Below are 24360 nucleotides of genomic sequence, written 5' to 3'. Positions count from 1 at the left end.
GGAGAGACTGCAGAATGCTGCGGTACAGAGTGCCAGGGTATCCTTGTTCATGAAACATCAGAAAAAAAAATTAGTATGCAGTTAAAGCAAGTGATTGATAAGATAATTGAAGATTGGCCTATGGGTAATGGAGTATAAATGGAGTATAAAGTTGCTGACTTTATTGGGCAAATCAAAAAAAAAGGATGCATTTTGAGTTCGTGATTGAGGCACATCATTGGACTAGACTAGACTAAATAAAAGGAACTTTGCACTGCATTCAACTCAAAATGCTTGACTACAATGGCATTTGTTATCCAAATGAAGGATGCCCAATTTTCAATTAAAGAATATTTTTAAAATTGCACAAAGACAAACTTTGGTACATGCATATTACAAATATTTTTATTAAAGACTACCAGAAATACTCCACAATGGCATTAATACAATCATATTGAAAGGTATCAAAAGGAATAGATTGAATGTTAAAAACTGTTAAGGTCATCAGTAAATGACAAAGTTATTACATTTAATACTTTCTAGGGTTTCTAAACAAAACAAACAGCTAACAAAAATACAAACAATTCTGGGAATAATGACAAAAGTTAATTCAAAGTTCTTTCTTTCAGAAGCAGTACTTAAATACATCTGATTGGTTTTGAGGAGGATAGGGTAGAAATCCTCTGTTATGTGCTTCTTTTTCCTCCTATGCAGTGCTTGGTCAGGGATAACTAAAAAGCCCTGAAGAAATTGTTCAATACTTCTGCAGTAACTTTTTCCATAAAGGTTAGATGTCTCCAGTCATAATAGCAATGAATTCTTCCTGGTTAACTAAGGAAAATAAAATACATATTTTATATTGACTACTTTAAATAAAAACCGAGAGATTAACAATCATCTAGATTAATGAAATAGCAGGAATATTCTACCCACATCAACCCAGCTACTTAATACATACATGGTTACAAGTGACATTTTGCATTTTCTTGATGTTTGTCAAATCTCTGCTCACATGCTCTGTCGGTTCCAATGATCATGAAGCTGTGATAACACTTATGGTTCACAATTTTTAAAGAGACAATATTCTCCTATTATAAGATCAAAGGGATACTAGTCTCAATTTTATTTCAATTTTGAACTGATTAATAAGTAATTGCTCTAGAATATTCAAACTACATACTGTAGCAGAGAGAAGAGGATGTGGACTCTTCCCAATCATTATGCATATTTTTGAGCTCCTGGTCTCATTAAGAACCAGAAAAATACACCATTTTCTATTAGGTAGAGTGAGACACAGGTACATTGCAGTTAGAGACCTCCAGTAAAGTTACATCCAATTGGCTTTCAGTACCTTCAACACCACCAATGTCAAGGTTTAAAAAAAAACACCCAACAGGGTTGCCTCTAAATTGTTCCATTTTCTAGCTCAAAAATAGGTGACACACTGCAGATATGTGACACACTGCAGATATGATTGAAGATGCAGGAAGAGGGTTATTCAAAATTGTGCCTTGGGTCTCATGTTAAGAGAGAAAGGCCTCTGGCACCTATCATGCCTCTTGAGGCAATTTACCAGATGACAAAAATCCATTTGTGCTGCTTTCCATAGGAGGAAGGAAAACATTGGGGGAAGTGAGTGCAGGCTGGCAGTGGCATGCAGCAGTGCTCCTTCAGCAAAACAGGTATTGAAAGAGATTCCAAGATTTCTTCAACAGCATGCAGCAGTTCCTTTAAAAAAGCCAATGGATAGGCCTCGGTGCATGCCAGGCTAGCGTTTCCAGTTCTGCAATCTTATGCTCCAGTTTTTCCACTAATTTTACAAAAGGGACCCAACACAGGTACAGAAAAGAAAATAAAAACCAAGAGATTATGAACATTTAAAGTTATGAGAAATTAATCAGGTCCTGAAATGGGATTGTGTACAGTTACATGCACCCAATTTTAAGGATATTAGAATGCTACCAGATACATGTTATGTTTAGAACAGGTGGAAAAAGTAGGACTTTCTGAAACAAAAAATACAAGTTGAGCTCTGTGAAGATAAATAGTAAAAAATTGTTTTTACTGGTTGGCACATGATTAAGGAGAGTCAGGATTATCACAAAGATAAGAATTTCAAAGATTATTAGAACATGGAATTCTTAAAACTATGGAGACAGCCCAAAACATTATTTGAAAGTGAATATAAAAGGGTGTAAGTGCAGGGAAATGATATTAAGAATAGATAATCAGTTAATCTAGCAACTGTTCAATGCACTCAAATGCTCTCTCCTGTGCTGTAATTTCTATGATGCTACCTTAAGGATGTTCTTTCATACAATTGGTATGACACCCCACCTCCCCCATTATTTTCAGAATAATTTATCAATTTAGTTCTGTTTACAAAAACTGAAGAAATCTGCAGTGGCATCAGGATGGATGGTCTACTCAAAAATGAATTTCAAGCTTTAGCCAACATCTTTGATAATCCTATTTGAAACATTTAATGGCTGGTAGGAATTGTCATTTATATTAAATTTGTGTCTTAATTGAAAAAATATTTCCCACAACTGTGATATAGAATTTTAAAATGAACATAAAAATAAACAAAATATGCAAAATGCAAACATCTAATGTTTTATTTGATCTGTTGGTAAATGTGCTTTACAGTAATTATGGAGGACTTCAATTTTCATATGGGCTGGGCAAACAATTTGCAGCAAAAGTGTGGAGGACAAATTCATGGAATACACTCGACCGTTTTCAGCGAATCAACTAGAGCAGTGTTGTACAATAGGATTTCAATGCCACGTTTGCTGATCAATTACGATACAAAATACCATATGCGCAATATTAATTAACTGTTGCCGGAGGTCACCGGTAACGGTTGTTGGCTTAATACAAAGAGAAGAGTCAATTCTCTCTTAACTCTAAATTCACTTTATTCACACCGTTAGATCATCTACAAAAAGCTTATACGTCTGGTTAAATATAGACATGCAGTTTACAGCAGATTATACAGTTTTATACCCAAAACTAGGATCTAAGCGCACACCCACTAGGTTTCTCTGACACTCCCTTAGTGGTCACAGAATATAAAAGCTAATACCCGAAAAAGGAGAGCTGGGGCTGACCAGGAGTTCCATTCTCTCTTTCTTACGTCTCCACGTTGCTGACGTAGGTTCTTCCGCTTCTTCGATGGTTGGTCTCCGGAGTTCTCGCTGGCTCCACGCCTGAAATCCACCAGTTTTATACTGAATCTTATTTCTTCAAGCTGTGCTGTCTCTCTCCTGTTGGTTTAGGCCTGCTTGTCTAGTCTGTGGCATATTCTCATTGACTCTGTTCCAAGACTTAGGTAGCATTAATCTCGTTACACCTTTTCTAAGTAAGGACTTCAGCCTCATCACATTTCCTTTGTCTTTGCTAATTCAAACCAGTTCTAGCCAGCTCAGGCCAATGACTGAGCTCAGGTTTCAAAAGTTGCTCAGGCCAGTGACTGAGCTCAGGTTACTTCAGTTCAAAAGTTGCTCAGGAGTTTCTCTGCAGCCCATGGCCAACAAAACCAAATACACAATCTATTGCGAATAAGGTCAGGGTCAGCAATTAAGACTGTTGTACACTCACTACCAGAGCCAGGAGGACAACTTCAAAGGGTTTTGCAATCCAACTGTTCTGCTAAATAAGCTTGCTGACTATACTCTCAAAAGTGTGGTGACAATCTGTTAACTAAATTGTTCTATTTCTGATATTATGCTCCAGTTTCTTAAAAAAAGCAAGTAATTTCTTCATGAGAAAGCTGTCTCTATTTTAATAAATCAATTATTTTGATTAAAAGACAGGCAAAAGGGTAGGGGAAGAGAAAATAGTCAAATTTCCACTTATGGTCCTGACTTTGCCTTGCTTACACTTTTGCCATCTCCTTTTACACCAATAGTGCCTCATTCCTTTTACTCATTTCAAATCCATTAAAAAAGATGAAGGCTGAACACATTTGGATACTGCTACACTTTTTAAAAATTCATTTACGGGATGTAGACATCACTGGCTAAGCCAGCATTTATTGCCCATCCCTAACTGCCCTTGAAAGGTGGTGGAGAGGTGCCTTCTTGAACTGCTGCAGTCCCTGTAGTGTAGGTACAACCACAGTGCTCTTAAGGAGGGAATTCCAGGATTTGACCCGATGAAGTGAATGAATGGCAATATCTCCAAGTCAGGATGGTGAGTGGTTTGGAGGGGAACTTCCAGGTGATGGTGTTCCCATGTATCTGCTGCCCTTGTCCTTTTAGATGGTAGCAGTCGTGGGTTTGAAGGTGCTGTCAAAGGAGCCTTGTTGAGTTCCTGCAGTGCATCTTGTAGATGATGCACGCTACTGCCACTGTTTGGTGATGGAGGGAGTGAATGTTTGTAGATGAGGTGCTAATCAAGCAGGCTTTGCCCTGGATGGTGTCAAGCTTTTTGAGTGTTGTTGGAGGTGCACTTATCCAGCCAAGTCAAGAGCATTCCATCACACTCCTGTGCCTTGTAGATGGTGGGCAGGCAATGGGTAGTCAGGTGGTGAGTTACTCGCCACAGGGTTCCTAGCCTTTGACTTGGTCTTGCAACCAGTGTTTATGTGGCTAGTCCAGTTCATTCTCTGGTCAATGATAACCCCCAGAAAGTTGATAGTGGGGGGGTTCAGTGATGGTCATGTCATTGAGTGTCAAGGGACACTGTTTAGATTCTCTCTTGTTGAAGATGGTCATTGCCCGACACTGGTGTGGCACCAATGTTACTTGCCACTTGCCAGCCTAAGCCTGGATATTGTTCAGGTCTTGCCACATTTGGACATGGACTGCTTTAGAATCTGGGGAGTCTTGAATGGGGATGAACATTGTGCACGTGCAGTCATCAGCGAACATCCCCACTTCTGACCTTATGATGGAAGGAAGGTCATTGATGAAGCAGCTGAAGATGGTTGGGCCTAGGACATTACCCAGAGGAACTCCTGCAATGGATGTCCTGGAACTTGAGATGATTGATCAACAACCACAACCATCTTCCTTTGTGCTAGGTATGACTCCTACCAGCCAAGTGCTTTCTCCCGGTTTCCAGTGACTTCAGTTTGTCTCGGGCGGGCTCCATGATGCCACACTCAGTCACATGCTGTCTTGGTGTCAAGGGCAGTCACTTTCAGTTCAGTTCTTTTGTCCATGTTCGAATCAAGGCTGAAATGGAGGTCAGAAGCTGAGTGACCCTGGCAGACCCAAACTGAGCATCAGTGAGCAGGTTATTGCTAAGCAAGTGTCACTTGGTAGTACTGTTGATGATACCTTCCATTCCTTTATGGATGATCGTGAGTAGACTGATGGGGTGGTAAGTGGTCAGGTGGAATTTGTCCTGCTTTGTGTACAAGACGTACCTGGACAATTTTCCACATTGCCAAGTAGATGCCAGTTTAGTAGCTGCACTGGAACAGCTTGGGTAAGGGCACATGTTCTGGAGCTCAGGTCTCCAGTAATTATAAAATAATTGGTGAAATTTTGAAGGGGGTGCAGGAGTAGAAACACTTGGGTGTATATGTGCATAGATCATTGAAGGTGGCAGGATAGGTGGGGAGAGCAGTCACTAAAGCATATAGTATCCTGGGCTTTATTAATAGGAGCATAAGAGTACAAGAGCAAGGAAATTATGCTGAATTTATATGACACTTGTTAGACTCCAGCTAGAATACTGTGTACAGTTCTGGGCATCACATTCAAAATCAGAGCAGAAGAGGCCTTTTGGCCCATTGAATCTGCATTGACATGTGAGAAACACCTGACCTGCCTACCTAATCCCATTTACCAGCACTTGGCCCATAGCCTTGAATGAGCCAAGTGCTCTTCCAGGTACTTTTTAAAAAGGATGTGAGGCAACCCACCTCCACCACACTCCCAGGCAGCGCATTCCAGACCGTCACCACCCTCTGGGTAAAAAGATTTTTCCTCACATCCCCCCTTAACCTCCTGCCCCTCACCTTGAACTTGTGTCCCCTCATGACTGACCCTTCAACTAAGGGGAACAGCTGCTCTCCATCCACCCTGTCCATGCCCCTCAATCTTGTACACCTCGATCAGGTCGCCCCCTCAGTCTTCGCTGCTCCAACAAAACAACCCAAGTCTATCAAGCCTCTCTTCATAACTTAACTGTTTCATCCCAGGCAACATCCTGATGAATCTCCTCTGAACCCCCTCCAGTGCAATCACATCCTTCATAGAATGTGGCAACCAGAACTGCACATAGTACTCCAGCTGTGGCCTCACCAAAGTTCTATACAACTCCAACATGACCTCCCTTCTTTTGTAATCTATGCCTTGACTGAAAAAGGCAAGTGTCCCATATGCCTTTTTCACTACCTTTTTCATTAACATGCCCCTCTGCCTTCAGAGATCTATGGACACACACGCCAAGATCCCTTTGTTCCTCAGAACTTCTTAGTGTCATGTCGTTCATTGAATACTTCCTTGTCAAATTACCGCTGCCAAAGTGTACCACCTCACACTTATCAGGGTTAAATTCCATCTGCCACTTAACTGCCCATTTGACCATCCCGTCTATATCTTTCTGTAGCCCAAGACACTCAACTTCACTGTTAACCAGCCGGCCAATCTTTTGTGTCACCTGCAAACTTACTAATCCTACCCCACACATAGTCATCTATGTCATTTATATAAATGACAAATAATAGGGGACTGAGCACAGATCCCTGTGGAACGCCACTGGACACTGGCTTCCAGTCACAAAAACAGCCTGTCATCACCCTGTCTCCTACAACGAAGCCGATTTTGAACTCACCATGTGTATTTGCCTTCCTTATAAGTCTCCCATGTGGGACCTTGTCAAAGGCTTTGCTGAAATCCATATAAACTACATCAACTGCACTACCCTCATCCACACACCTAGTCACCTCCTCAAAAAATTCAATCAAATTTGTTAGCATGACCTCCCTCTGACAAAGCCATGCTGACTATCCCTGATCAAACCTTGCCTCTCCAAGTGGAGATAGATTCTCTCCTTCAGAATTTTCTCCAATAATTTCCCTACCACTGACATGAGACTCACTGGTCTGTAGTTCCTTGGCTTATCTCTATAACCCTTCTTAAATAGCAGAACCACATTAGCTGTTCTCCAGTCCTCTGGCACCTCCCCCGTAGCCAGAGAGGAATTAAAACTTTGGGTCAGAGCTCCTGCAATCTCCTCCCTCAGCAGTCTGGGACACAAATCATCCAGACCAGGAGATTTGTCTACTTTTAAGCCTGCCAATACCTTGTCACTCCTTATATCAATCTGCTCAAGAACCTCGCAGTCTCTCTCAGAGTTCCATACCTTCATCCTCATTCTCTTGGGTGAAGACGGATGTGAAGTATTCATTCAACACTCTGCCAATGTCCTCTGGATCCACCCATAGATTCCCCCCTTGGTCCCTAATGGACTACTCTTTCCCTGGTTATCCTCTTCCCATTGATATACTTATAGAATATCTTGGGATTTTCCCTACTTTTACCAGCCAGAACTTTATAGGAAGGATGTGAACACATTGGAGAGTGCGCAGAAAAAGTTTACAAGAATGGTTCCAGGGATGAAAAACTTCAGCTACAAGGATAAATTGGAGAGATTGGGACTGTTCTCCTGGGAGAGAAGGCAGCTGAGAGGAGATTTGATAGAGATGTTCAAAATCATGAGAGGGCTGGACAGAGTAGATAGGGAGAAGCTGTTCCCACTCATAAAAGGATCAAGAACAAGGGCACAGATTTAAAATGATTTGCAAAAGGAGTAAGTGTGATGTGAGAAAAAAACTTCACACAAGTGGTTTCGGTCTGGAATACACTGCCTGGAAGTGTGGTACACTGCCAAATGGCCTCCTTCTGTGCTGTTAATTCCTGGGGTTATTGCCGGAATATTATCTGGGCCCATTGCCTTTGCAGCATCCAATGCCTTCAGCCATTTCTTGATTTCACATGGAATGAATTGAATTGGCTGGAGACTGGCATCTGTGATGCCAGGAACCTCCAGAGGCAGCCAAGATGGATCACCCACTTGGCACTTCTGGCTGAAGATTGTTGCGAATGCTTCAGCCTCATCTTTTGAACTGATGTTCTGGACTCCATCACTGAAGATGGGGACATTTGTGGAGTTGTTTAATTGTCCACCACCATTCATGACTGGTTGTGGCAGGACTACAGAGCTTAGATCTGATTCATTGGTTGTGGAATCACTTAGCTCTGTCTATCACTTGCTGAGTATGCTGTGTGGCACACAAGTAGTTCTGTTGTAGCTTCACCAGGTTTGATGCCTCATTTTTAAGCATGCCTGGTTCTGCCCTCCTTCAATCCTCATTGAACCAGGGTTGGTTCCCTGACTTGGTGGTAATGGTAGGGTGGGGAATATGCCAGGCCATGAGGTTACATACAGTTTGTGGTTGAGTACAATTCTGCTGCTGATGGCCCACAGTACCTCCTGGGTACCCAGTCTGGAATTGCTAGATCTGTTTGAAATTTATCCCATTTAGCATGGTGGTAATGCCACACAACACAATGGAGGGTATCCTCAATTTGAAGGTGGGATTCCGTCTCCACAACGACTGTATGGTGGTCACTCCTACTGATACTGTCATGGTCATATGCCTCTGGCAAGCGGGTTGATGATGAGGTCAAGTATGTTTTTTCCCCCTTTGTTGGTTCCCTCACCACCTGCCGCAGATCCAGTTTACCAGCCAGCTCAGTCTGTGCTGGTGCTACTGAGCCACTCTTGATGGACATTGAAGTCCCCCACCCGGAGTACATTCTATGCCCTCAGTGCTTTCTCCAAGTGGTGTTCAATATAGAGTACAAATTTATATACAGGGTGGGCAGTACATAGTAATCAGCAGGGGGTTTCCTTCCCCATGTTTGGCTTGATGCCATGAGAGGGCCAGAGTTGATGTTGAGGACTCCAATGGCAACTCCCCCCACCCACTCCTCGACTGTACACCACTGTGCTGCCACCTCTGCTGGGTCTGTCCTGCTGGTGGGACAGGACATACTCAGGGATGGTGGTGTCTGGGACATGATCTGTTAGGTATGTTTCTGTGAGTATGACTGTGTCAGGCTGTTGCTGGACTAGTCTGAGACAGCTCTTTCAATTTTGGCACAAACCCCCAGATGTTAGTAAGGAGGCTTTTGCAGGGTTGACAGAGCTGGGTTTGCTGTTGTTTCCAGTGCCTAAGTCGATGCCAGGTGGTCTGTCTGGTTTCATTCTTTTTTGTTGACTTTAAGCAGTTGGATACAATAGAGTTTGCTGGGCCATTCAGAGGGCAGTTAAGGGTCAACCACATTGCTGTGGGTCTGGAGACAGCAGGTGAAGACAGCAGATTTCCTTCCCTAAAAAGGACATTAGTGAACCAGGTGGGTTTTTAATGACAATCGACAATGGTCATCATTAGAGACTTTTAACTCCCGATTGTGAGGATTTAATTCCAGGATTCGAACCCAAGTCACCAAAGCATAACCCTAGGTCTCTAGATTACCTGATCAAGGCAACAGGTTATTTTAGATTTAGTATTGTGCAATGGAAATGGTTAATTAATCACCTTTTACTGTAAGGGCCCTCTGGGAGAAGGGTGATCATAACACTATGGATTTTAAATGAGAGTGTGTGTTTGAGAATGATTTAATTAAGCCCAAAATTTGGATCTTAAATCTGATCAAAGCAAATTCTGTAGGTATGGACAGCAAGTTGGTTAAAGCAGATTAGGAAATTGACAATACCACTACCTTTCAGTACTTGTCAAAATTGTACATTTCAACCCTCATTGGCAGCTGTATAGTGCTGTCTGTTGCTCAATTGTCTTACAAAAACCACCAGCTATCAGCTAAACAAAATCAAGTTCTTCAGTTAGCATCCCATGTCAAAAGATTTCCCTAGAAAAGAGAGCAATCAGGCTGCTGTTCTAAAATGGCCAGTCCTGCTTCTACAACACTGCAGAGTGGTCCTGCAAATCTATATTTGTAATTTAGAGGTACCTGGAAGGATGGGAACTGAAGGTAACAAATGGTGGACTACTACTCTTGTTGTACTGAGCAACTGGCCCTTCAGCTTCCCGGGTCACCAGAAACCTGACAATTTAACTACATTCTGATAAATCACGGTCTGACTAAATGTGACTGCTGTCTTACAGCAATATGGTTAATTCTTCTTTGCTGAATTAGGGGCAGACAATAAGTAGCAGAGTGACACCTAATACTCTTATCCACCACTGCATCTTTGACAACTCAGTATTGTGTAGCGCTAAAAATGAACAGCATCAATTTGCTACGTCACTGGCTGATTCACATGTGACGGGCATATTACTTGCTGATCAAGGCAACAGGTTATTTTAGATATAGTATTGTGCAATGGAAATGGTTAACTAATCACCTTTTACTGTAAGGGCCCTCTGGGAGAAGGGTGATCATAACACTATGGATTTTAAATGAGAGAGAGTGTTTGAGAATGATTTAATTAAGCCCAAAATTTGGGTCTTAAATCTGATCAAAGCAAATTCTGTAGGTATGGAAAGCGAGTTGGTTAAAGCAAATTAGGAAATTGGATTAAAAATATACTGGACAATGTGTTAAACATATTAAAAAGTAATTCACAGCTAATATATTTCCTTAAGGAGTAAAAATAAATCCCATGGGTGGATGAAAGTGGTTCAACCATGGCTAACAATATAAATTAGAGATGGTACTAGATTAGAAGTTTAAGGAAAAGGCTTATTATGTTACCAACAAGGACATGGAGGATTTTAGAATTCATTAGAAAAAAAGAGAAAACAAGAGTAAGCATGCATGATGTGAAAACAGATTACATAGCAAAAGGAGGTTTTAGAGAGATTAGAAAGGAAGAGTTAGGAGGCCAGGAAAAGAAATGGGGAATAAGGAAACGGGAGAGACAATAAAGGAATAATTTGTATGTCTTCACAGTTGAAGGTCCAAAAAAAAAAAACACCCAAAGACAGGGGAACCAATGGTTAGGTGAGAATGTGGAACAAAGTAATTCGTTTTAGCAAAGAAATTAATGAGACTAAAAGCTGACACATGTTGGGGCCCAATGGCCTATATCCTGGGGTTTTAAAATATGGGTAGACACCTTGGTTTTGATTGTCTAGTTTCCCAGATTTGAAAATAGTCCCCATCGATTGGAAGGCAGGAAGTATAACCCCACTATTACAGAAAGGTGGGAGAGGAAATTGGCCAGTTAGCTTGAAGTTAGAAGGAAAATGCTAGAATCTATTAATAGGTACATGGTATCAGGGCAATTAGAAAATCATAATTTGATTAGGTAGAGTTAACATGTTATTGAAAGGGAAATGTTATTCAGCAACAATGGTTAGGTGTTTGTCAGGTTGCAACTAGCAGGGTGGTTAAAAAGACAGCCAGTGGATGGAGTGCATTTGGGTTTTCAAAAAGCATTCATTCAATAAAAAAGTGCTACACAGGAAGTTATTACACAAAATTAGAGCTCATGCAATTGGAGGTATTATTATATTGCATATGTGCAGATTTGATGAAATGGACAGAATACAGAATAAGAATAAAGTGGTTATTTGCAGGCTGTAACTAGTGGGGTGCCACAAAGTTACTTGAGCCTCAGCAATTTACCTTCTATACTAATAATAACTTGGGGGGAGGGGGTGGAAATGAGATGAAGGTAATGTATCCAAGTTTGCTGATCATAAAGCTAGGTGGGAAAGTGAGTTGAGGTAGATACAACGTGGTTGCCAAAAGGTCAAGTGAGTGGGCAAGAATATGGCAGAGGGAATACAACATGGAAAAATGTGAAGTTGCCACTTTAGTAGGAAAAATAGAAAAGCAGAGGTGAGACTGGTCAGGATGACCAGAGTTCCTTCTTCCAAAATCAAAGTTAACATGCAGGTACAACAAGAAGACTGAAGATTACGCTCCAGAACTAGCTGTGCTTCTAGTCAAGTTTTTCCCCTGTGCAGCTACAACACTGGAATCTACCTGAAAATGTGGAAGACTACCCAGGTAGGTCCTGTGCACAGAAAGCAGGGCAAATCCAATCTGGTCAATTAAAGGTCTGTCAATCTACTCCCAATCATTAGCAAAATGATGGAAGTTGTTGTCGACAATGCTATCCAGGGGCGCACACACTGCTCAATTACATTCAGTTTAGATTCCACCAGAGCCACTTGGCTTCTGGCCTCAAAAGCTTTGGCCCAACGTGGACAAAGTTGAACCCCAGGGGTAAGGTGAGTGGACATCAAGACAGCATTGACTCCAGTTTTGCTAAGGCTCATTGATGCCATACTTGGTCAATGGAAATCAGAGGGAAAACTCTCCACTGGTTGGAGTTAGATCTAACACAAGGAAGATGGTTGTAGTCGTTAGTTGTGGTTATTGAATAAGAATCATCTCCGCCCCAGGACAGCACGGCAGGAATTCCTATATCCTAGGTCCAAACATCTTCAGCTACTGCATCAATAACGTTTCTTCCAACATAAGGTTAGAGGAAGAGGCGTTTGCGGATCACAATACTTACAGCACAGATGGCAGCCATTTGGTCCAATCTATCTAAATGGCTCTTTCAGAAAGCCAGCACAAACAGTGCCACTCCCCAGCCTTCCTCCCATGGCCATGCACATTCTTCCTTTTCAGATAATTCAATTCCCTCTTAAATGCCTTGATTGAAACAGCCTCCAGCACATGCTCAAGCAGTGCATTCCAGATTCCAACCATGTGTTATGGGAGAATGTTTTTCTTCATGTCTTCTTAAATCTGTGTCTTTGATCCTTCTACCAATGGAAGTTTTACCCTAGCCACTCTGTCCAGACTGTTGCCAATTTTGCATAGCTCTCAATTTTCAAAGGAAACGGTCTCAACCTCTCCAATCTAGGCAACCAAAGTTCCTCATCCCTGGAACCAATTTTGTTAATCTTTTCTGCATTCTCCAATTCCTTCACACCTTTAAGGTGTGGCACTCCGAACTGGACAAAATACTCCAGATGAAGACAAACCAGTGTTCTACACAAGTTTAACTTAGCCCCCTTGATTGCAATCTTCAGTACCATTCGCAATTCCTCAGGCACTGTAGCTGTCAGCATGCAGCAAAACCTGGACAACATTGGTCAAGATATTGCCCTGGGGAACAAACCAACACGTGGCTGATGCTTTTGTTTAGCTGAAGCGGGCACAATGTGTGCACATGTTATTTGCCTGCAAAGAACAGGGCCCTGTGTATTAATATATGTAGCTTCCAGTACATGCACATGCACCACATTGCAAGCCCTGCATCTTAAATCTGGTTGTTAGCATAATTCTTAGCACAATGAGGATCATTTAGCAAATGTTGCCTAAATACATAAACAGAGCCTGAGCCATTTGGTCATCATGCAAGTTTTTTGCTGAAATAGGGCGCAAAGACAGACTACAGGGTAATGGCTACCCTGATCAGATCATTTAGTGCTATATATTGAGCAAACCCAAGATAGGCCCAAGAGCATCACTTTCAGCTCTGAAAGGTGCCCAGTCTACCTCAGATTACCCTGGAAGGGTAAAGTATCTCAAATTTGAGCAACAGGTGAAGATAGTGGTTTCATGCCGAGCAACACGAGTAGCACTCGCCACTAACAGGATGCTGCCGTCAAGCCAAAAAGGTGTTCAGCCTATCACACAGATAAGTAATGTGGTGTATGAATTTCAGTGCTAGTGTGATGCTAGGTATGTCGGCAGTACGTCCAAAAGGCTGGCGGATCGTATAAAACAGCATGTTTCTTGTTCGCAACGGGCAAGGTATGGACTGTACCCAACCAGCCCATGCTTAAAAACTCAAAACAGCATCCAACATTAGGCATGATTCCACAATTGCATAACATTTGCTAAAAAATCATCAAGTGTGCTAGGTATTATGCTGACCACCAATTTAATATTGTCAGCCAGCCCTGCAGTGTGGCACATGTGTATGTACTGGAAGCTATATTAACCAGAGCCCTGGTTTTTACAGACAGAAACAAGTACACACATTGTGCCTGATTCAGCTAAACAAAATAAGTGACTGCCCTGTGGAATGAACCAGCAAATGGCTCTCTCTTGACCAGAGTCAAGCTGCCTCGTTTAAATTTCATTGAGTTATAACACAAACAGGTCCATCGTGTCCGTGCTGGCCATCAAGCACCGATCTATCCTAATCCCATTTTCCAGCACTTGGCTCGTAGCCCTGTATGCTATGGCATTTCAAGTTCTCATCTAAATACTTCTTAAATGTTGAGGGTTCCTGCCTCTACCACCCCCTCAGACATTGAGTTCCAAATTCCAACCACCCTCTGGTTGAAAAACATTTTTCCTCAAATCCCCTCTAAACCTTCTGCCCCTTACCTTAAATCTATGCCCCATCATTATTGACACCTCTGCTAAGAGGCAAGTTTCTTCCTAGCTACCCTATCCATGCCCCTCAATTTTGTATACCTCTATCAGGTCCCTCCCCTCAGCCTTCTCTGCTCTAAGGAAAACAACCCCAGCCTATCCAGCCACTGCATAACTGAAATGCTCCAGCCCAGGCAACATTCTAGTGAATTTCCTCTGCACCCTCTCCAGCGCAATCACATTCTTCCTATAGTGTAGCAGAACTTCACACAGTACTCCAGCTGTGGCTTAACTAGTGTCTTATACAGCTTCAACTAACTTCCCTGCTTTTATATTCTATGCCTCGGCTAATAAAAGTATCCCATATGCCTTCTTAACTACCTTATCAACCTGTGCTGCTGCCTTCAGGGATATATGGACATGTACACCTAGTACACATCTGTACTTCCTAGGGTCCTACCATTCATTGTGTATTCCCTTGCCATGTTAGTCCTCCCAAAATGCATCGCCTCACTCTTCTTCAAACAATGCTTGGTAGTTAACGGTCAATGACAATTAGCTGGTGCATTCACCATGGCAACACCTCTACCAATCAGCACATTCTTCTCAAACAATATAAAATTTGTTTTCCCTGACACTGATATTTTCTTGCGAATTGTCCTGATGAGTGCAAGACAAAAACCTTCGACAAAAAAAAAAAGTTCCTTCACTGTCGCTGGATAAAAATACCAAAACTCCCTTCCTGACAGGACTATAGGTGTACATACACCAGATGGACTACAGTGGTTCAAGAAGACAGTTCACCACAACCTCCAAGGAGAATTAGAGAGCAGCAACAAATACTGGCCTTGGCAGCAACACCCACAATTCAGAAAGCAAATGATATATTAGCCAAATCTGATTACAATCATATTGTGCCTAGCTGACACTAAAGCCAAAGTCCTGTACACTGCTTTGGACTCCTTGCCCATGGAATGATATAGTGCCCTTAATAAGGAGGGTGTTCAACAAAGGTTCACTAGATTAATTCCTAGGTTGAGAGAACTATCCTTTGGAGGAAATTGAGCAGACTAGGTTTATATTCCCTAGAATTTAGAAGAATGAGCAGTGACCTAATTGATACAAAATTCTGAAGGAGCTTGACTGGGTAGATGCTGGCATTTCCCCGACCAGGGCCTCCAGAAATAGGGGTCATTGTCTCAGATAAGGGGTCAGCCATTTAAGTTATGAGGAAATATTTCTTCACTCATCATAGAGAACAGAGATATACAGTTTTAGATAAGTGATGCGGGGAAAAACATTTTTTTTAAAAAAGCACAGCAAGTGGCAATGACCTAGAACTCAACTGCTTAGCAGGGTGGTGGAAACGAAGATGATCAATGATTTCACAAGATAATTGGATCGACACTAGCCAGGGAAGTGTGTCTGGCTGGACTGCTCCACGGAGAGCGAAGATGTACTCGATGGGCCAAATGGCCTTTTTGTGCCATAATTACTCTGTAGGGTTGTGAATCATTGGAATTTTCTACTGCAGCATACTGTGGACAGAGCAAATACAAAGTTGTGGTTGCTTTCACAACTTTAAGTGAAACGACTAAGTGATTCCAATGGAAACCCATGATTCAATATTAAAGCTGGAGTTAGGCTCCTTCAGACATTTCTTACCCAGAAAAGCCAATGTACAAATTGAAATGTCTGTGCATTTCTAGCTGGAATAACTTGCAAAATAAATCACCGAATTTAACAGAAATACTATATAAATTCAAATTTGATAACACTCAGTCACCCAAACAAGCCCCGAGTAGTACAGCTTCTCGGTCTCATCCACAGCACTCCCGAAACTCACCTCAACTTTTTGCTTGCTTTCCTTTACCCCTGGCTTTTTCCCTCTCCCACCAAGCTCCCTCACATCTCCTCCTCCCTGCCCCCCACAGAGCCTAGACCCCCTTCCTGACATTCTGCAGGGAGCAAGCCCCTGTCCCAGGTCACTGATCAAGCCTGGGGGCAAAGGAGTGGTTGATGGAGCCAGGGAAGGGAGAGTGGCAAGGGATGGCATAAATGGAGCTGGCAGTGCTGCTTCCCCCATCCCCAACACCTCCCCCACCCATTCCTTACACTTCACTATCTAAATCAGCTGGCAGCTCCCTATCCCTGTCCTGTGCTCCTGAATCTCAGGTATTGCTCTCTCCTCCCACTGCAGCCTCAGCCTCAGGTGAGGCAGCTGCTAGCCCAGAGTGCAGACAATGCAAAACAAAAAATGGTAATGCAAAATCAAAAAAGAAAAATGGCCCCAGAGGATAAGTGTTAAAACAAAACAACATTAAGCAGAGACTTAATGTGAGGACTTACTGTACTCAATCAAGTACATTCAAGTCTGATGAGACAGACAGATTTGAATGCGAAGAATATGCTGGAAAAGTAGATTGGAGATAGATTAGTTATTATCTTATTAAATGGGAGAGTAGGCTGAAAAGGTCCAAATTACTTACTCATGCCCCATATTAGTTTACATTCATCTACATAGATAAAACAGTATATAGTGACTTTTTAAAAATTCACTTACTTTCTCCATCTCCATCCTTATCAAACTCATCAATCATCGCACGTAGCTCATCATCAGTCATGTTTTCACCAAGTTCTCTTGCAACACGACGTAAATTTCGAAGATTGATTTTACCAGAGTCGTCGTCATCGAACAGTTTGAATGCTTTCAGCATCTCTTCCTGTGGATCTCTATCCAAAATCCAATCGGTCACTAATTAGGTAAAACACAATAGCATATTTTATACAAAATTCAAACAAAGACTAATTTTGGTGCAATAATGGGTTATTAAAACTGTAAGGTTCAAAATCCTTCCTTTTAGGTCTGGGCTTGCAAGGTTTAAAGGTTTACTGAAACCTAAAGGTCAACTGGGAGAAACACTACCAAGTTATGGAACAAATCCAAGGAAATCTAACATTAAAGTAGAATACTCTACATCAACTAAAGGTACATAAAATCATTGAAATATCCAGCACAGAGGGAGGCCATTTGGTCCATCTTGTCTGTGCTGGCTGACAAGAAGCCATCCCATGTTTCAACTCTTAGTCCATAGCTTCATAGTTTACAGCACTTCAAGTGCACGTCCAAATACTATTACATGTCGTGAGAGTTTCTGCCTCTACCAGTCTTTCAGGCAGTGTTCCAGATCCCCACCACCCTATAAGATTAAAAAGAAATAAAATCTCCCCTAGAATCCCCTCTAAACTTCCCACCTTATATCCATGCCTCCCAATTATGGTCCCCTCAATCAAGAACTGGTCTCCCCTCAGCCTCTTCTGTTCCAAAAGTAAAAAAACAACCCTAGCCTATCCAATTCTTCCTCATAACTAAAATTCTCCAGTCCAGGCAACATCATAAATCTTCTCTATACCCTCACTAGTGATCAATTCTTTTTTATAATGTGGTGACCAGAACTGCATACAGTATTCAAGCTGTGACCTAGCCTGTGTTTTATACAGTTCCAGCATAACCTTCCTGTTTTTATATTCTATGCCTCAGCTAATAAACAATGTTGCACCAGAAAGACTAGTTATAACTTGCACAATACATGGGCAACTGGTGTCATCTTCAGCTGGTAGGTTTTTTGCAATAATTCCTACACTGTTGTATTAAGCATGCTGAAATATATAACCATACAAATTAGGGGTAGGTCATTCAGTTCTGAGCCTGGTACTTGGGATGAAGGGGTTATCTTATGAGGAAAGGTTGGGCAGGCCAAGCCTGTATCTATTGGGGCTTGGATTGAGAGATGATTTTATTGAAACGTATAAGATCCTGAGGGGACTTGACTTAATGCTGAAAGGATGTTTGTCCCTTGTGAGAAAACCTAGAACTAAAAAGGGACACAGTTTAAAAATTCAATTCAATAAGATCACGATGGATTTGATTGTGGCCCCAACTCCACATTCCTGCCCAGCCCTAGGAATCTTAGATTCTTGGCTAATGAGGGAGTCAATTGATCTCTGCTTTAAAAATATTCAATGGCTCTGTCTCCACTACTCTCTGGGGATGAAAGTTCCAAACACTTACAATCCTCAGAAAAAAAATCTCTCGTCAGTGCAGTCTTAAATGGGAGACACCTTATTTTTAAACTGTGTCCCTTAGTTCTAGGTTTTGCCACCCCACCAATATTCATGTCCATAGGTTTCAGAAGGTTGAGTGCATAATGAGCCAGGGGGAAAGGGATGAAGTGTGAAGTGTCACTGATCACACTAACTGATCCACTGTCCTTGTTGTTAATTTCAGCATCAGAACCGGTCCGCCAGGAGGAATTCCAGATGCCCCCTCTCACACCCGAGGACCCTCAAGTGTCACCTGCGTCACACCATTTCTGCGAGGCAGGCACCAGTGCAGATACTAGCACCTTGACTAGTGTCTCAGGGCACAGTGGAGACGGCACTTCACAATCGCTGGAGGAGCTGGCAGAGACACAATGCCAATGGCACCAGCAGTCGGAGAACTGCAGGGGACCAGGCAAATGCTTAGTCAGTGCGTGACGATGTGCCTCTGCAGTCGTCCGCAATGCAGTAGCTGCAGGAAATACGGCCGAGTGTGCGGGAGCATCAGGGAGTGTCCATGGTGGAGGAATCCACGTGGAGCATCAATGATGCAATGAGCCTCATGGCAGAGAGAGTGGTGACCCTCGTGGAGAGGGGCCTCCAGGAGAACATGCAAGTTCTCCTGGGGTTACGCTCAGGGTCACAGTGCCAGTGGCCACAGCTGGTCATTGCCAAAGTGAGAGATGGTGTGGGCTTCAAGCTTCCCAGTTCACTGCCCATCCATCGATGGTGAGCAGGGAGATCCAGGGCGACCTAGCGTCAGCGGAGCAGCTGCCTGTCGCACCTGCGGGCTCCTCTCAGCGCTCCGGATGAGTGCAACAGCTGCTCCGCCCCTCTCTGTGACCACTTCATCGGGTGAGGCTGCGACAACTGGGGAGATGCCAGCTGTGGACTGGCAGATCCCTCCCAGGCGGACCCAGCACAGACCCCACAGGCCAGAGGACGACCGCCAAGGTCATCAAGGCCAGAGTCAGCAGGCTGCCTCAGATGCCACTCCGAGTGATGGGGCGGCACCAAGACGTAGCACCCTTAAACATAAGCATAAGGCACCTTAGGCACTGGTGCTTTTGTGTTGGCCCTAGATTAAGGACTTCATTTGTTTCTGCTTGAATAACATTTTGTTTTGACTTTGAGAACTTCTGATGGTGAAAATTAAAACCAGATGAGTTACCATGGCTGAGGGTGGCTCCTTTGTTCTGCATTTGTATGTTTTATATGCATGTCATGAGTGTTTGAGCGGACATTGAAATTTGTCCAAAGCCCTTTGTTGCAGCTGACAACCTGGCAGATTTAGCACTTAAGTGCCAAGTATGGAAGCACCAGACAAGGCTGGTCCTGCTGATCCATTTGTGTGGAGCTAGCTGTAGGTTCATTGGATTAAAGTATCCCAGGTGTCCCTGCCTCCTTGATGAAGTCCCGGGTCAGCGTTTAGCCCCTCATCATTCCCGTGCTTCCTCATCCTCAGAATCAGTGCTGTACTCATCGTGTGCAGCCCCATCCACTGCATCAACGTCTTCATCACCACGGCGTCCCCCCTTTCCAGCGCAAGATTGTGGCAGGTGCAGCATGAGCCACCATTACCAACACACTATCTGGGGGTACTGGGAGCAGTTCAGGTATCAGAAGTGCATCTTGAGAAGACTGATGGCTCTCTCCACCACAGACCTTGTGAAGGCATGGCCCTATTGTACCGCTGCTCAGCTTCTGATATTGGATGGCGGAGAGGTATCTTGAGCCACCTTCTGAGGGGATAGGCCTTGTCACCCAGCAGCCATCCATCAAGCTGAGACAGAGCACTGAAAAGCCCTGGCACCTGAGGATGTAGGCGTCGTGGGAGCTGCCTGGGTACCTGGCAGATTTGTAAAATCAGCATCCTGTGATCACACACCATCTGCACGTTCATGGAGTGGAAGCCCTTCCTGTTGACGAAGGCACTGGGCTCACCTGCTGGCGCCTTGTTGGCCACATGTGTGCAGTCTATAGCACCCTGGACGCGGGGAAAGCCAGCAGTCGCTGCAAAGCCTCTAGATCGCTTTGTTTGGCTTGCCTGGTCCCAACGGAAGTGGATGAAGGTCAATGCACACCTAAACAGAACGTCTATGACTTACTTGACACAAGTGTGGACAGCTGATTGGGAGACATGCAAAGATCACCCACCGAGCCCTGGAAGGAACCAAAGGCATAGAAGTTGAGGGCAACTGCAACCTTCAGAGCCATTTCAACAGGCACTTTTTTTAAGACCCTAGGATGAAGCCCATCAGGACCTGGGGGACTGTCAGCTTTCAGTTCTAATAATTTTCTGAGTACCCTTTCCCTGGTGATTGTAATTGTTTTGGCAATATCTGGTGACACAGACAGACTTGATCCCTCACAATGCCACGTGTTCCTCCAAGAGGTGCAAGCTATGGGGTGGAATTTTGCCCTTGGCAGGTGCATGATCAGGACCGGACTGTGATTTCACATTTATGGGCTAATTAAATCTGAAGGGTCATTCAGACTTGAAACATCAAATCTGTTTCTCTCGCCACAGATGCTGGAAAAACTCAGCAGGTCTGATAGCATTTGCTGTGTTTGCGTATGGTAACAGTTGCATTTAAAGGGGAAGTTAGATAAAGAAAGATAAAAAGATTTCAAAGAAAGGAAGAAGGGTTGAAGTAGTGGGAGGAAGCTCACGTGGAGCATAAACACTGGCATGGACCAGCTGATCCAGATGGCCTGTTTGTCTTGTAAACTCTACGTGAGAGCATTGAAGGATCCAAATGGGAAGATGGAAAATATGATCCCATATCTCAGGCATACGAAAGTAGAATTCACATGCTATCACTCTATGGTATTATTAAGATGACTGATTTTACTCAAGTGATAAATCGTTTAAACTAATTTGCTTTTCCATATGCCAAATATTCATTCCTCCCCAGCCCCTCCCATACCAAAAACTTTTACTTGGCTGATGCATTACAAGAAAAATGAAAGTGAAAATTATGCTTTATCTTCCTAAGGTAGCATCTTCCGGTCAGCAAGCAGAGACGGGGCCCGCTCCCCGACACACAAAATGACATGGGGATATGTCGGGCATGCGTCCCGATGTCACCCCACATCATTTAGATTTTCAGTTCTGCGGCCGCACAGCTGAATTGTCAACAGCCTATTAAGGCCATTAAAAAACTAATTAACATGACTGATGGACCTGCCCATCCAACCTTATGGTGGGATGAAGTTTCATGAGAGTGCTAAAATTATGAAAGGTTTAAATAAAAGTTATGGACATGTCCTAAATCATGTGACAATGTCACATGAGCGGACATGCAGGGAAATTTTTGATAATGTTATTGAAAGTTTTAAATCGGGGCCAATCTCCCTGAGGTAACAGTTTGCCTCAGGGAGATCCATGTGCTCATGGCTGAGGGAATCTTCCCCCCTCCTCCATCTGCACAGGGAGCGCATAGCGCTTCCTAGTGGACATCACACTGGGCGGGCCTTAATTGGCCTGCCCACGTAAAATGGCAACACCCTTGATCAGAAGGCCACCTGCCTGCGCCCACACTTCCCCCCAACAGGGGGAATGTTTTCCCTCGGGTTTAAATCTGAACTTTCTAGATGATTTAAAACATAGCTGTAAATAAAAAAACTTAAGCAACAAAAAAAACGTTAGCATAATTACCAACTTCATTGAAGTCCTCAAAAGAAATTTTGCCTGTGCCATTCCGATCATAATCTCTCAGTATCTTCAATACGTCAGCCTTCTTTACATCAAATCCCAGTGCTCTCATTGCAACCTAGCAGGGCAGAAAAAATAGATTAAAGAGGATAATTCTAAAATATTAGTAATGTGCTGTCAAAATTGTTATTGATTTTGATTATCTTTATTTTCCTATTGTTCTAGCAGAGTGCACGATTGAAAAGTTTAAAAAACACATACACAGGCATACTACTTCCCAACCCAATGTAGTGTACCCTTCACCCTATGAAGGAAGCACAAGAATGAGCCCAGATACTCCCAACCCAAATGAGTAACCACATTACTTTTAAAAATATATTTACAGGTTTTGTAATTTGAAGTTTGGCAAAGTCTGCACTGTACAATGACCCAAAGATTGGAGATTTTGTTCAACATGAAAAAATAACTGCAATGGCCACAACATAAATATCTCAGTTGGTCACTTACATAGAGTTTTGTCAAAGAACTTTGCTCAACCTACATTCTAAATCAACATACTATGTCAGTTTTAGTCCATAATTCCATATCATATATTGGAGACTGTAGACTCATCATGCTCCCATAGAAATAATCACAGCTTAACTAGCACTAGTAAAATGTTCCTGTTTTCAATTATGAAAAACCATTTTGGTAGCTGGTTTCTTATACTTAAGAAAAATCAGAAACTGAAACTTGAAAACTGGACTTGAAATATCAAATGACGTACGTTTGTTAACTTTAATGTGTTCTGTTGTCTTGCCTGGAGTTTTCATGAACAATATCTTGTCATAGCAGTGGGAAATAATCACTGAATAAGAACAAAGTTATGTTACCCATGTTCAATCGAGGTAGAAAGGTCATGTTTGGAATCAGTGATGTCAGACATGGCTGCACATATTTGTTAAGAATTCATGAAGGCCCAAATGACCAATTTCATAATTGGCCTATCAGTAATGTGGATTATGACACCAAATCAGCTGATTGTCAAGTTTACCAGTACAAATTAATTCAGATAGAATACTATAGATGCATGACCACACAGATTATGACATAAGGGTCAGGTACAATAGAATCTTGGAACATGCAGACCATACAGATTGAGTGAACGTTCTAGCATGGACAGTAATATACCACAGTCAGTACAGAAAGCCTTAGAAGCTCTCGGCAGAGTTCACTGATGGATAACAGTGAAATGTAGCTCTTGCCATAGATTACCAAGATCTAAAGCATTAACATCCTGGAGGGGTGTTACCATTGACCAGAAACTGAACTGGACTAGCCTTATAAATACTGTGGCTACAAGAGCAGGACAGAGGCTAGGAATCCTATAGCAAGCAAGTCACCTCCTGACTCCCCAAGACCTGTCCACCACCTACAAGGCACAAGTCAGAAGTGTGGTGAAATACTCTCCACTTGCCCGGACGACTGCAGCTCCAACAGCTCTCCAGAAGGCTGACACCATCCAGGACAACACAGCTCTCTTGACTGCACCCATCCATAAACATTTATGCCCTCTACCACCAATGCAAAGTGGCAGCAGTTTGTACCATCTACAAGATGTACTGCAGGCAATTCACCAAAGCTCCTTCGATAGCACCTTCCAATGACCACTACCCTCTAGAAGGGTAAGGGCAGCAATACATGGGAACACCACCTGGAATTTCCCCTCTAAGCCACTCACTATCCTGAGTTGGGACTATAACGCCTTTCCTTCACTGTTGCTGGGTCAAAATCCTGGAATTCCCTAGCAGCATTGTGTGTGTACCTACAACACTGACTACAGCAGTTCAAGGCAGTTCCCAATGGCAATAAGGGATGGGCAATAAGTGCTGGCCTAGCCAGTGCCACCCAAATCCCATGAATGAATTTTAAGAAGTAAATGTTCGGGGAGTGGGGAGAGAGACAGTTGCTAAAAACAATGCTAAAGCACTGATAAAGGGTGTCTTATTTGTATTTTAATGTATTAGGCTAGGCAACAATGTTGCTTTTAGTTTTTTTTTAAAAAGTAAAATGAAAGTCTTAAACTTAAATGAATTGCACAACAAGATTTCAAGTTGATCACTGGCAATTCAAACTTTTTTTTTGAAAAGATTGGTATTAGGTCTCTATGGGGGCTGTAACAAATTTGAGGCTCTTCTGGGATATGAATCTAGAGGCTGGGAGCACACTGGAATTTGCCAAAGTTTAAACAAACTAAGATTGCAGTACTTATTCAAAAAGCTAACATGGCTACTTCTACTGCTG

At 42.8% G+C, this 24360-nt stretch overlaps 1 protein-coding gene across 3 annotated transcripts in view; it reads right to left on the bottom strand.

Moving 5' to 3' along the window:
- Positions 1-362: 362 nt before the first annotated feature.
- Positions 363-24360, bottom strand: part of cetn3 (centrin 3) — a 44475-nt gene continuing 20477 nt past the window's right edge. The window contains exons 3-5 of one of the 3 annotated variants that reach the window (XM_041186256.1): positions 22081-22195; positions 16882-17073; positions 363-810 (exon numbers count right to left, since the gene is read on the bottom strand). In XM_041186256.1, the coding sequence (XP_041042190.1) occupies positions 767-810; positions 16882-17073; positions 22081-22195 (351 nt within the window). In that variant the 3' untranslated portion in view covers positions 363-766. Of the gene's footprint in view, positions 811-3061; positions 3192-16881; positions 17074-22080; positions 22196-24360 lie in introns of those variants that run through there. The other 2 variants (XM_041186253.1, XM_041186252.1) reach the window with 2 other exon arrangements.

The sequence above is a fragment of the Carcharodon carcharias genome, chromosome 4, assembly GCF_017639515.1.
Source record: "Carcharodon carcharias isolate sCarCar2 chromosome 4, sCarCar2.pri, whole genome shotgun sequence".
Taxonomy (NCBI): Eukaryota; Metazoa; Chordata; class Chondrichthyes; order Lamniformes; family Lamnidae; genus Carcharodon; species Carcharodon carcharias.
Note: the sequence above shows the minus strand (reverse complement) of the source record. Positions and strands in the feature narration are given on the sequence as shown.